The following is a 14,959-nucleotide window of genomic DNA, read 5'->3' on the forward strand; positions in this document are numbered from 1 at the left end:
AAGTGCTTTTTTTACCACTAATATTCCTTTATATTGACTTTTAAAATTAACAAATGCAGCAATTTAGAATTTGGATGAAAGGTCTATATAGATCAGACCAAAATGAGGGACAAATGAGGAGGAAAGAGGAACAGAGGGACATTGCTCCAAATCAGGGACAGTCCCTTGAAATCAGGGACAGTTGGGAGCTATGTTTATGAGGCCTCGGACAATCCCCAGTTGTGGGCTGGCAGGGGGCAGAGTTCACCTCATAAATAGACATGGGCCATGCCAGCACGGGCAGTCGGGTGGAAGATGGAGATATAGTGCTGAGGAAGCTGTCGGTGGCCCTCAGGGGTGCCCCTAGTTTGGGGGGGTGACTTTGTGCCGGGGCTCAGATGCTGGAAGGATTATGCCACAACACACGGAGGAAGCCCTTCCTGGAGGCACAGGAGTAGGAGAGAACAGCAAGAGTAGGTCAGCACTACTGGGGTCTTACAAGGGGGGAGACTACCACATGTAGACAGTATCCTTTACACTCCTCCTGCACACACTTGCTTGCTCCAGCTGAATCAATGTTTGTAGATCTGACAGGTTCTCAGTCCGATTTTTAGCAATGTCCCAATACAAACAGGAACCCAAGGCCCCTTGTTGTGTAGCAAAAAAAATACAGTTAAGAAAAAGTGTGTAGCGCCAAAAATAAATGAACAGCGATGAGATGTGAATATTGTGTTATAAATGGACAGCACATTGAAATAAAGTCCAAAAAAGTGTTAAAGTGAAAAATGCTAAAGTGAAAAAAAAAAAATATATATATATACTGTATAAGGCCAATCTTGCGGATGGAAAAACAATATAGTGAAAAATATAGGTTTAAATGCACAGTCCCATAATAGGATCAGCAATATAAACTTATTGATGAAAACACAATAGTTCAGTGCAAAGATGTGCACAAATAATTGGTGGTGACTTGAAAAGTGAAGAGGTGATCCAGTACAGTGCTCCAGATTCATCCACCGCACCCCTGTGAAATGGACACTCACCGGAAAAGCTGGCTGCCATTACAGCAGCAAAACACGCACTCAGTGTAGATCCACCATCTATTGTGGGGAAGGCTGTTCAGCAACTCGCACCATCCAGATGTAGCTGTAGTAAATAAAGGTCACCGGAGCCAGATGAAGTCTCCATAGTGTAGTATTTATTGGGTTTGTATGTTAAAAGCCAAAATAAAATGAATCATAAAACATATGACAATGGGTGCCACTGCTGACCTGGTATCAGTGAGTGGCCTGATGTTGGCACTAGTGTCTCCTCCCCAAAGCTTTTCGTCCAATAGGACGTTATCAAGGGGTCCTGAGGAGGGACCCCTTTGACAAAAATATAATATTATTTGTTTTCACTTTAGCATTTTTCACTGTAACACTTTTTTGGACTTTGTGCTGTCCATTTATAACACAGTATTCACATCTCATCGCTGTTCATTTATTTTTGGCACTACACACTTTTTCTTAAGATTATTTATAAGTTTGGTATATTACTTATCTGTGTCAGCTGCCGCCCCACCACAGCACAGAGATACATCTTTTTTATTTCTGTCAAAAAAAACTAGTGACCAGCTTGTACTCTTCTTCCTGTGGCTGCTGATCCCAGCACCACCTCTTCAGGCACTGCCAACCCACCTGGCTGCAGCTGCCCCTTTCACTAGCCCTCCAGGCTAACTCCTCCACTCCAGTCCTCCAGACTAGCCCTCACCAGCCCACCCAGCTGACTCTCAGAAGATCTCCCAGGGAAGGGATGAAGACTTAAGCACACCGCTGTCTTCAGGGAGAACTGGCTACATGTGGGAGTCTCCCCCCCTTGTAAGTCCCCAGTAGTGCTCACATAATACATTTTACTCATTCATATAGCTACCGATAGGCTACTGAGTCCTCGCAATAACAAAAAACTTGCCACCACCCTCATCTATAGCTGGCTATCACAGTAAGCGGCATTGGAAGGCTAAAACAGGTAACAACAAAGCCTGGGGAATGCCCAGGAAAAAAACCCAAGCCTACTTACCACCAGCTCGCAGACAACCGAATAAACCTGTCTAACAGTATGCGTTAAAAACAGGGGTTTAGTCCGCATGCATTTGCAAACACATGCGTGAGCCACAGAGCCACGTCACGGCACCCTGGTATCTGAGGTCCTAACACTAAAATATGAGTGTCACCACAGTGGAGGCACATGCATTCTGATGGATAAATGAGGGCAGGTGGACTGAAGGGGAGCCCACCCCTTCTTAAAGGTACAGGAGCACACCAAACACCCAGCAAATAGCACAATGGCTGCAAAGGTGTTGGTGCGCTGCTTTTTGTTATCACGTTGGTGTTTGTATTGGTCCAGCAGCGCACCAACACCTTTGCAGCCATTGTGCTATTTGCTGGGTGTTTGGTGTGCTCCTGTACCTTTAAGAAGGGGCGGGCTCCCCTTCAGTCCACCTGCCCTCATTTATCCATCAGAATGCATGTGCCTCCACTGTGGGGACACTCATATTTTAGTGTTAGGACCACAGATACCAGGGTGCCGTGACGTGGCTCTGTAGCTCACGCATGCGTTTGCAAATGCATGCGGACTAAACCCCTGTTTTTAATGCATACTGTTAAACAGGTTTATTCGGTTGTCTGCGAGCTGGTGGTAAGTAGGCTTGGGTTTTTTTCCTGGGCATTCCCCAGGCTTTGTTGTTACTGATTCCTCGCAGCAGCTGGACCCCGACCACCCAGTCTACACACAGTGATAGCGCGGGAGTAACCACTACACACTGATCATATTGTAGGGTACAGCCCAGATGTGCGCCACCCTAAAAAAGTTTATTCCATAGTCCGGCATGTCAGTATTTCATTTCTAGTATAATTCTCCCCTCAGTAACTGCAGGGTACAGCCTGAATGTCTGAGACCCTCACAAAGAAGGTTTATTCCACTGTCCACATGTGTCAAACACAAGTCCCTTGGGCCAAATCCCACCCACCAGAACATTTCATGTGGCTCTTGTACCTCTCCTGCAGCTGTGGCACCCCCCTCGTCTCCACCTCCACCTTGTTTCGGTAGTCGGCAGCAAACATGAGGACAGAATTCCTCTGCCAAATTCTGTGCTTCTCCATGCAGCTGCAGAGAGGCTCTTCCCTAATCCCCTATCTCAGCGGTCAGCAGCAGAAAGGAGGACAGAACTTGTCCTACAGACCATGTGCCTCTCTGTGTAGCAGAATCCCCTCACCTCTGCCTTCCCTAGGTCTCAACATTCAGCAGACTCCAGCAGCTGACTCCCACCCTTCTCTGGTCCTTTTCTTCTGGTGGTGGGGGGGCTCTTGATATCTGATGTAAGGGGGGTGGGGTGCTGTGGACATGTAGTCTTACAGATACAACAGGCTCTTTAAGGGCAACCATAATGCATAGTTGCCAACAGCCCCGATTTTCCCGGGACAATCCCGATTTTGGGACCCTCGTCCCGATTGGAGGCTGTCCCGAATCAGGATTTCCATCAGGAAAATCGGGAATGTTGTTTTTTTTTATTTTTGGCTCCAGCAAAAGGGCTGCCAGCGCCGCTGCTAGATCTTCCCCCTAGTGTTCAGTGGAGAGAGGAAGGGGGCTCGATCCATGCAGCCAATGAATCGGCTTCTTTAGCTGCACAGATCGGCCCCTCCCCTCTCCACTGAACACACGGCGCCAGTGTCTTGCCGAAAGGTTCCCCAGCTCGGCTATTTCTGCCGGCTCGTACTGCGCAAGCGATATGCCTGCGCAGTGCAGAGGGGTCCTTACTTGCCCATAAATACAGTAACATCAGCACCCAAAAATATAGTAACATCAGCACCCATAAATGCGGCCTTACCAGCACCCAAAAATAGCACCCATGCAGCCTAGCCACCCATAAATGCGGACTAACCAGCACCCAAAAATACAGTAACATCAGCACCCATAAATGCGGCCTAGCCACCCATAAATGCGGCCTCACCAGCACCCAAAAAAACAGTAACATCAGCACCAATGAATGCAGCCTAACCAGCACGCAAAAATACAGTAATATCAGCACCCATAAATGCGGCCTCACCAGCACCCAAAAAATGCACCCATAAATGCGGCCTAACCAGCACCCAAAAATACACCCATAAATGCGGCCTCACCAGCACCCATAAATGCAGTAACATCAGCACCCATAAATACAGTAACATCAGCACCCATAAATGCAATAACATCAGCAACCATAAATGCGGCCTAACCAGCACCCAAAAATACAGTAACATCAGCACCCATAAATGCGGCCTCACCAGCACCCATAAATGCAGTAACATCAGCACCCATAAATACAGTAACATCAGCACCCATAAATGCAGTAACATCAGCACCCATAAATGCGGCCTAACCAGCACCCAAAAATACAGTAACATCAGTACCCATGAATGCGGCCTAACCAGCACCCAAAAATACAGTAACATCAGCACCCATAAATGCGGCCTCACCATCACACAAAAAATGCACCCATAAATGCGGCCTCACCAGCACCCATAAATGCAGTAACATCAGCACCCATAAATATAGTAACATCAGCACCCATAAATGCGGCCTAACCAGCACCCAAAAATACAGTAACATCAGCACCCACAAATGCGGCCTCACCAGCACCCAAAAATGCAGTAACATCTGCACCCATAAATGCGGCCTCACCAGCACCCAAAAACATAGTAACATCAGCACCCATAAATGCGGCCTCATCAGCACCCAAAAATATATTAACATCAGCACCCATAAATGCGGCCTAACCAGCACCCAAAAATATAGTAACATCAGCACCCATAAATGCGGCCTAACCAGCACCCAAAAATACAGTAACATCAGCACCCATAAATGCAGCCTAACCAACACCCATAAATGCAGTAACTTCAGCACCCATAAATACAGTAACATCAGCACCCATAAATGCAGTAACATCAGCACCCATAAATACGGCCTATCCAGCACCCAAAAATACAGTAACATCAGCACCCATAAATGCGGCCTAACCAACACCCATAAATGCAGTAACTTCAGCACCCATAAATGCAGTAACTTCAGCACCCATAAATACAGTAACATCAGCACCCATAAATGCGGCCTAACCAGCACCCAAAAATACAGTAACATCAGCACCCAAAAATGCACCCATAAATGCGGCCTCACCAGCACCCATAAATGCAGTAATATCAGCACCCATAAATACAGCAACATCAGCATCCATAAATGCAGTAACATCAGCACCCATAAATACAGCAACATCAGCACCCATAAATGCGTCCTCACCAGCACCCAAAAATATAGTAACATCAGCACCCATAAATGCAGCCTAACCAGCACCCAAAAATACAGTAACATCAGCACCCATAAATGCGGCCTATCCAGCACCCAAAAATATAGTAACATCAGCACCCATAAATGCAGCCTTACCAGCACCCAAAAATACAGTAATATCAGCACCCATAAATGCGGCCTCACCAGCACCCATAAATGCAGTAACATCAGCACATATAAATGCTGTAACAACAGCACCCATAAATACAGTAACATCAGCACCCATAAATGCGGCCTAACCAGCACCCAAAAAATACAGTAACATCAGCACCCATAAATGCGGCCTAACCAGCACCCAAAAATACAGTAACATCACCACCCATAAATGTGGCCTATCCAGCACCCAAAAATATAGTAACATCAGCACCCATCAATGCGGCCTTACCAGCACCCAAAAATATATTAACATCAGAACCCATAAATGCAGCCTAACCAACACCCAAAAATATAGTAACATCAGCACCCATAAATGCGGCCTAACCAGCACCCAAAAATACAGTATTATCAGCACCCATAAATGCGGCCTAACCAGCACCCAAAAATGCAGTAACATCAGCACCCATAAATGCGGCCTATCCAGCACCCAAAAATACAGTAACATCAGCACCCATAAATGCGGCCTCACCAGCACCCAAAAATAGCACCCATGCAGCCTAGCCACCCACAAATGCAGCCTAACCAGCACCCAAAAATACAGTAACATCAGCACCCATAAATGCGGCCTAACCAGCACCCAAAAATACAGTAGCATCAGCACCCATAAATGCGGCCAAACCAGCACCCAAAAATACAGTAATATCAGCACCCATAAATGCGGCTTCACCAGCACCCAAAAAATGCACCCATGAATGCGGCCTCACCAGCACCCATAAATGCAGTAACATCAGCACATATAAATGCTGTAACAACAGCACCCATTAATACAGTAACATCAGCACCCATAAATGCGGCCTAACCAGCACCCAAAAAATACAGTAACATCAGCACCCATAAATGCGGCCTAACCAGCACCCAAAAATACAGTAACATCACCACCTATAAATGTGGCCTATCCAGCACCCAAAAATATAGTAACATCAGCACCCATCAATGCGGCCTCACCAGCACCCAAAAATATATTGACATCAGAACCCATAAATGCAGCCTAACCAGCACCCAAAAATATAGTAACATCAGCACCCATAAATGCGGCCTAACCAGCACCCAAAAATACAGTATTATCAGTACCCATAAATGCGGCCTAACCAGCACCCAAAAATGCAGTAACATCAGCACCCATAAATACAGTAACATCAGCACCCATAAATACAGTAACATCAGCACCCATAAATGCGGCCTAACCAGCACCCAAAAATACAGTAACATCAGCACCCATAAATGCGGCCTCACCAGCACCCAAAAATGCACCCATAAATGCGGCCTAACCAGCACCCAAAAATGCAGTAACATCAGCACCCATAAATGCAGTAACATCAGCACCCATAAATGCAGTAACATCAGCACCCATAAATGCAGTAACATCAGCACCCATAAATGCGGCCTAACCAGCACCCAAAAATATAATAACATCAGCACCCATAAATGCGGCCTAACCAGCACCCAAAAATATAGTAACATCAGCACCCATAAATGCGGCCTAACCAGCACCTAAAAATATAGTAACATCAGCACCCATAAATGCGGCCTCACCAGCACCCAAAAAATACAGTAACATCAGCACCCATAAATGCGGCCTAACCAGCACCCAAAAATATAGTAACATCAGCACCCATAAATGCAGCCTTACCAGCACCCAAAAAATACAGTAACATCAGCACCCATAAATGCGGCCTCACCAGCACCCAAAAAATACAGTAACATCAGCAACCATAAATTCGGCCTCACCAGCACCCAAAAATGCAGTAACATCAGCACCCATAAATGCAGTAACATCAGCACCCATAAATGCGGCCTATCCAGCACCCAAAAATACAGTAACATCAGCACCCATAAATGCGGCCTCACCAGCACCCAAAAATAGCACCCATGCAGCCTAGCCACCCATAAATGCAGCCTAACCAGCACCCAAAAATACAGTAACATCAGCACCCATAAATGCGGCCTAACCAGCACCCAAAAATACAGTAACATCAGCACCCATAAATGCAGCCAAACCAGCACCCAAAAATACAGTAATATCAGCACCCATAAATGCGGCTTCACCAGCACCCAAAAAATGCACCCATAAATGCGGCCTCACCAGCACCCATAAATGCAGTAACATCAGCACTTATAAATGCTGTAACAACAGCACCCATAAATGCGGCCTAACCAGCACCCAAAAATATAATAACATCAGCACCCATAAATACAGTAACATCAGCACCCATAAATGCGGCCTAACCAGCACCCAAAAAATACAGTAACATCAGCACCCATAAATGCGGCCTAATTAGCACCCAAAAATACAGTAACATCACCACCCATAAATGTGGCCTATCCAGCACCCAAAAATATAGTAACATCAGCACCCATCAATGCGGCCTCACCAGCACCCAAAAATATATTAACATCAGAACCCATAAATGCAGCCTAACCAGCACCCAAAAATATAGTAACATCAGCACCCATAAATGCGGCCTAACCAGCACCCAAAAATACAGTATTATCAGCACCCATAAATGCGGCCTAACCAGCACCCAAAAATGCAGTAACATCAGCACCCATAAATGCAGTAACATCAGCACCCATAAATGCGGCCTATCCAGCACCCAAAAATACAGTAACATCAGCACCCATAAATGCGGCCTAACCAGCACCCAGAAATGCAGTAACATCAGCACCCATAAATACAGTAACATCAGCACCCACAAATACAGTAACATCAGCACCCATAAATGCGGCCTAACCAGCACCCAAAAATACAGTAACATCAGCACCCATAAATGCGGCCTCACCAGCACCCAAAAATGCACCCATAAATGCGGCCTAACCAGCACCCAAAAATGCAGTAACATCAGCACCCATAAATGCAGTAACATCAGCACCCTTAAATGCAGTAACATCAGCACCCATAAATGCGGCCTAACCAGCACCCAAAAATATAATAACATCAGCACCCATAAATGCGGCCTAACCAGCACCCAGAAATACAGTAACATCAGCACCCAGAAATACAGTAACATCAGCACCCATAAATGCGGCCTAACCAGCACCCAGAAATACAGTAACATCAGCACCCAGAAATACAGTAACATCAGCACCCATAAATGCGGCCTAACCAGCACCCAAAAATACAGTAACATCAGCACCCATAAATGCGGCCTCACCAGCACCCAAAAATGCACCCATAAATGCGGCCTAACCAGCACCCAAAAATGCAGTAACATCAGCACCCAAAAATGCAGTAACATCAGCACCCATAAATGCAGTAACATCAGCACCCATAAATGTGGCCTAACCAGCACCCATAAATGCAGTAACATCAGCACCCATAAATGTGGCCTAACCAGCACCAAAAAATACAGTAACATCAGCACCCATAAATGTGGCCTAACCAGCACCCATAAATGCAGTAACATCAGCACCCATAAATGCGGCCTAACCAGCACCCAAAAATATAGTAACATCAGCACCCATAAATGCGGCCTAACCAGCACCTAAAAATACAGTAACATCAGTACCCATCAATGCGGCCTCACCAGCACCCAAAAAATACAGTAACATCAGCACCCATAAATGCGGCCTATCCAGCACCCAAAAATACAGTAACATCAGCACCCATAAATGCGGCCTATCCAGCACCCAAAAATACAGTAACATCAGCACCCATAAATGCGGCCTAACCAGCACCCAAAAATATAGTAACATCAGCACCCATAAATGCAGCCTTACCAGCACCCAAAAAATACAGTAACATCAGCACCCATAAATGCGGCCTCACCAGCACCCAAAAAATACAGTAACATCAGCACCCATAAATGCGGCCTATCCAGCACCCAAAAATACAGTAACATCAGCACCCATAAATGCGGCCTCACCAGCACCCAAAAATAGCACCCATGCAGCCTAGCCACCCATAAATGCAGCCTAACCAGCACCCAAAAATACAGTAACATCAGCACCCATAAATGCGGCCTAACCAGCACCCAAAAATACAGTAATATCAGCACCCATAAATGCGGCCTAACCAGCACCCAAAAATACAGTAACATCACCACCCATAAATGTGGCCTATCCAGCACCCAAAAATATAGTAACATCAGCACCCATAAATGCGGCCTAACCAGCACCCAAAAATATATTAACATCAGCACCCATAAATGAGGGTAGGTGGAGCATTAGGCTCCGCCTCACCCAGTTACTGTATCCCAATGTAGATGTCCCGGGCGTTCGCTCTGTGGCCAGACGGTCCAGACCAACTCATCGGCTGTCATGGGGGGCGCCTGTCACTGGCTTCAGTCCTGACTTCCTCACTTGCTGTGCCAGCGCCACGCTCCAGCGTCGTGCCGCCGGGGACAAGATTAGAGCGGGAGGCGGCTGCTAGAGGACGGGTGGGACTTTATTTTTTGTGCAGAAGGGCGGCTTTTTTGCCGCCCCCCCCCCGTATGGCGCCCATGGCACTTGCCATGGCTGCCATACCCTAGATACTCCTCTGCAACTATGATAATGCTGAGCCGGTCTGCAATGAAATTGAGTTTGACTCCCCCGCTCTAGAGGATTCAGTGATAAATCCAGTATGGTGAGAGAATAATTTTCAATAAGGACAGATCGGAGGTCAATACAGCTCAAGGAAGTCAAACTACAAAAGTCGATGCTGCAGAGAAAAATAAAAACACACAAACATTCCTATATGGTACCACTCAGTTGTCTGAAATGTTCACAGTGGAATTTTAATTCACAGTCCTGCAAATTGTTAAAAAGTTTAGTTTATAGTGTAATTCTTACCTAAGTTCCTGTAGGGTACAGCCTGGATCTTTGAGTCCCTCACACAGAAGTTTAATTCCAGAGTCCATCAATTCGTTATAAGATAAATCCAGACTGATGAGAGATCGGTTTGTGATTAGAAGAGAGCGGAGGACATCACAGCATGAAGGAGTCAATGAACATCTTCTTAATCTGTAGAGGAAAAACATTTACAGTGTAATCTCAGCTCAGCTCCATCTGGGTACAGTCAATGTCAGAGACCCTCACAAACAGGGCCGCTGATAAGGCAGTACAACTGGTCCTGTTGTAGTGGGCCCAGGCCCCATCAGCTACACAGGGGGGCTCGGGCAGTTCATTTCTCCCAAATAAGAAAAAGGGCTTCCTAAACTACACCCCCCTTCCTACTTGCTTAGGGGGTGTATAATTACATTTTTATGGGTCCTATCAGGCCAACAATGGGGCCCAGTAGGTGAGTGCAGAGGAGGGACTTTTTTTCTATTGCGGGGTGCAGGTACATAATTCTGTGCAGCATGTTGTAGTTCCGACCAGCTGCCCACTGTCCTCCCTGGTGGAGTGATTGCATGTAAGTGCTCCGCTCCCTCCCTGATGTGAAGTGCCTGACAGCAGGGACCAGCAAGTCTAATGTCGTCAGCGGCGGATTTTGTGGCTGCACTGTGAGTTACACTAATATCTGCTTCTGAGTCCCCAGATGTCTCACTGTGCTTATTTTATGATCAGCATTATGTTAATCACACAGCACAGCAGGCGCTGTATGGCTCTGTCAGTGTCCATGGCTGTTGGGTGCTGGCTTTGATAACTTATGGCTGTACTGTGTGTTTCAGACTGTAACAGTACAGCCATAACTAGGGTTGCCACCTGTCCGGGATTCACCCGGACAGTTCGGGTTTGGAATCATGTGTCCGGATTTCAGAATGCCTAAAACCCGGACACCTTATTCAGACTGGACTATGGCTTCCCAACAGGGTTGCTGGCTGCAGTTGTCTAAGCTGAGATTGTCTGTTACACTCTTTCATGCTGCCCAAAGCCATCACTAACAATCCCCCCCAAACACACACAGACAGGAGAGGAGAGAGGGCTCGATCTGCACCTCTTCCTCCCGCCCCTACCCCTCTGTGTCTGCCCACACTCCAATCCCAGGGGCTGTGCCTAATGCCCCATACACACGGCCGGACTTGCGAACGGGATAAACTCCATCGGGATTTCTGACGGAAAGATTTAGAACATGTTCTATATCTAAGTCCGTCAGAAATGCCGACAGAAAAAGTCCGATGGGGATAATTGTCCTACATTGGTATTCCAATGCAGGTCAATCAGTTCATTTCAATTTTTGCTTGTCCTTTTCGATCTAAGTAATAATTGTCCTACATTGGTACTCCTCTTTGAGTGACATATTTCATTGTTATCTTAATGGCTGCGTTCACATCCATTGATATAGTTATTGTGGTTTATTATTTATTCAAATGGTATGCTTTTTCCTCATTACACATCCCGGCTAATGCCGTTGTGTTCACATTGGGTTGGGTTAGATGATAAGTTGCCAGTAAGCCGAGTGTTGCAGCACATGGAGTGAGACTTCTTGCTTTTAGCGCCTCTCATTTTGTGTGCTGGGTTTTGATTCTTGATTTGAGCATGGGCTATGACATATGCTCCAAGTGGTATGTGGTTTTCATGGGACATGCCTTATGCCATCCTGACGGCTTTGTTGTATCCTATGACATTGTCATTGTGGTTTACATTTTGATTTAATGATGTATGGGTTTTTTTTCCTTTCCACACATTCTGATTTATGCTGTTGTGTTCCCTCACAATATAGTATCGGTTTAGATGGGAAGCCTTCAGCGAGCCGAGTGCTGCAGCACACAGAGTGAGACTTCTTGCCTTCAGTGCTGCTCCCTTTGTGTGCTGGGAATCGGCTCTTGACTCAAATATGGGTTATGGCATGAGCTCCAACTAGTATGTGGTTCTGTTCCAGCTTCCAGCCCAATTTCATTTCAACAGACAACAGATATTTAATGACATCTACATCGTGGTATAGTTTGGTTGTAATTTACCACGTTATTTTTTCATACTATTGTTGTCTCCGATTTTAAGGCTTATTTTTTGGTACATTTCTATTATATCTGTATTATATTTGTGTCATTGGTTCGAGCATTCTCCTACATCCACATACCCGTGCACCCCATTGTTTGGATGCTCCATGAAGCGCCCCACTGAAGAACTTGAAAATGAAACAACGTAAAAATAACATGAGAACAGAGTACATAGTTATTTTCTCTTGTAATTTTTGATTATATTGATACTATTTGACATCTTCTAGAAGGGGTCCACTGGTGTGTGAATGTGGTTCGCACATTTTCAGCACGATTGACCAAGTGTGGTTCCACACAGTGTATACATTCATAACATTTTGGTATACACTCATTGATGATGATTTTTTATTTCCATATGTGCACTTTTGGTTTGGTACATTTGGTTTGCACCATTGTTATTATCACATCAACATGTGTGGTTTATTTAGAATCAACCCCAAGTAGCGTGCTGGCTATTGCGATCGTCCAGAGTTTTATTGTACACTAAAAACTTTTAAACTCATTGATTCTTTATCTATACTCTTTACTTTCTGGGCGTTAGAAGGTTAATACATGTAACGAGGATGGTGTGTGGGTTTTTCTGCCTTGTCCTTTTTTTATTGTCAGGTGTTTCATATGTTCCTAATTACCTACCTTTTATATGTCTTTGCTGTGATAACCTTCTACTTAGCTATGAGTAAGCATCGGTTGATGTGAAACGCGTTAGCTAGCAGTTGTCCTGTGTTATCCACTTTTAATGTGACCTATTTTTTGTTACAATAAAGGTGCTTTTTTTCACGGAAGTGTGGCCATCCAGGCTTTTCTTTTTGTTTTTCACGGGGCATACACACGGTCGGAATGTCCGACTGAAAGCTCCCATCGGACTTTTTCTGTCGGGAAGTCCGGCCGTATGTACGCAGCCTCATAAAAGGAAAGTGGGGGGTGTAAATTTGAAGTCCAGCAGCCTCAGATACATCTGGATGAGAGGTGCTGACTGCCAAGGGGTGAGTGAGCTCACCATCCATCCCTGTCTGTGACTGAATGCTCCCCCTTCTCTCTCCTGCCTCTGAGTGAGTACACTAAAGTAAATCAGGTTTCTCAGAGTTCCCCTTTACACCAGAGGCCACAGTGTTCCCCCTTACATCACAGTCCTCTCCGTACATAAGAGTTCTCAGTGTTCCCCATTAAATCAGGGCTCCCAGAGCATCCCTTATGTTAGAGTCCCCAGAGTTCTCCCTTACATCAGAGTCTGCAGAGTCCCCCCTTACAGTGAAAGGGAACTCTGCGAGTTCAGAAGTAAAGGTGAACTCTGTGGACTCTGATGTAAAGAGGGACTCTTGTTATTAACGTCATAGGATTAGAAATGTTATTTATTAGCAAAATATATGTATAACAAAAATTGCTGTGTGCCGCTAAAGTGTTGGGGTTTGTCTTGAAGAAAAGGTGACAACCCTAGCCGTAAGAGAGTCAGCATACAACAGCCATGGACACTGACAGAGCCATACAGCACCTGCTGTGCTGAGTGATTACCATAATGCTGATGACAAGTATAGGGAGACACTACTTTACACTTGTATTGGGGGAGCTAACTACTGTCCTTTAACCCCTTTATACCCCAGTAACCCATATGTGCAGGGGCAAAAAGCTGGGCTTTAATGCTCACACGCTGCACATGTGCCTCGCTTGGCAGGTCATGTTATGTAAGAGAGCGCCCCCTGTGCAAAAAGACTGAGCTGCCAAAAACAGCTCTTAGCCCCAAGAAAACATTGGTAGCTGGCAGGACTGGGTCAGGGGTGGGAACGAGGGGGACCCCGTCAGGTAGGCTGTACGGGGCCCCGTGATTTCTATCAGCGGTCAAAAAGTAGTTTTGATGACTGACTGCCTGGTTACAGTCAATGTCTGAGACCTTCAGAAATGATTTTTATTCAGAGTCCTGCAGTTTATTATACACATTATTCTATAATCCTGACCTCACCTGTGGCAGGGTGTAGACTGAATGTTTGAGGCCCTCACAAACAATGTTTGTTCCAAAATCCTGTAGACATCCCTCCCAACAGTCCCGGATTGGGCAGGACTTTCCCGCATCTGCTCCTTTGTCCCGCTGTGAAGGAGGTATGTAAAAGGAGGGCACAACCTTTTGGACCCTCCTTCATGGGTCCACGGCTGCCCCCCTTTTACCCTCATTTAATTTACAGGTATAGGGTAAGGGGTTGGTGGGTTAGCTGCCCCTTTAAGAAGATTGCAGGGGCCAGAACAGGAAATGGTCCTCTTTGGACCTTCTAGCAAGTAGCTGAGCAGCACTGAGCAGTGGGCCTCAAGATGGAGTCGCTGTTGAGACAGTTTATTCAGAAAGCAGAGAGCAGTGGTGGAGAGGCTTGGCTGAGGAGCTGCTTGGAGCTGGGTGCCGGCCTAGGGACAGCGGAGGAGCCCGGGAGCTTTGCAGCCAGCGGCGCACCTGATGAGGTCTTACCAGAACAGGAGACAGTGGGGGTTCCTGCTGCGGGTGCACGGAGGAGCCAGCGCCAGTGTGTGTAGAGGAGGAAGCCGCTGGGAAGAAGCCAGGATGAGGAGGCGAAGCCGCGAGAGTCGGGAAGCAGCGTGAGTGTGCTCAGCTTGGAGGGCGGAGC

The 14,959-nt window shown here is 46.2% G+C and overlaps 1 protein-coding gene across 4 annotated transcripts in view; it reads right to left on the reverse strand.

Annotated features, from left to right (window-relative positions):
• Positions 1–14,959, reverse strand: part of LOC141106559 (NACHT, LRR and PYD domains-containing protein 3-like) — a 392,742-nt gene that overhangs the window by 262,704 nt on the left and 115,079 nt on the right. For all 4 annotated transcript variants that reach the window (XM_073597418.1, XM_073597419.1, XM_073597416.1 and 1 more), the window contains one exon: positions 10,264–10,434. In XM_073597418.1, the coding sequence (XP_073453519.1) occupies positions 10,264–10,434 (171 nt within the window). The remainder of the gene's footprint in view (positions 1–10,263; positions 10,435–14,959) is intronic.

The sequence above is a fragment of the Aquarana catesbeiana genome, linkage group LG08, assembly GCF_042186555.1.
Source record: "Aquarana catesbeiana isolate 2022-GZ linkage group LG08, ASM4218655v1, whole genome shotgun sequence".
Taxonomy (NCBI): Eukaryota; Metazoa; Chordata; class Amphibia; order Anura; family Ranidae; genus Aquarana; species Aquarana catesbeiana.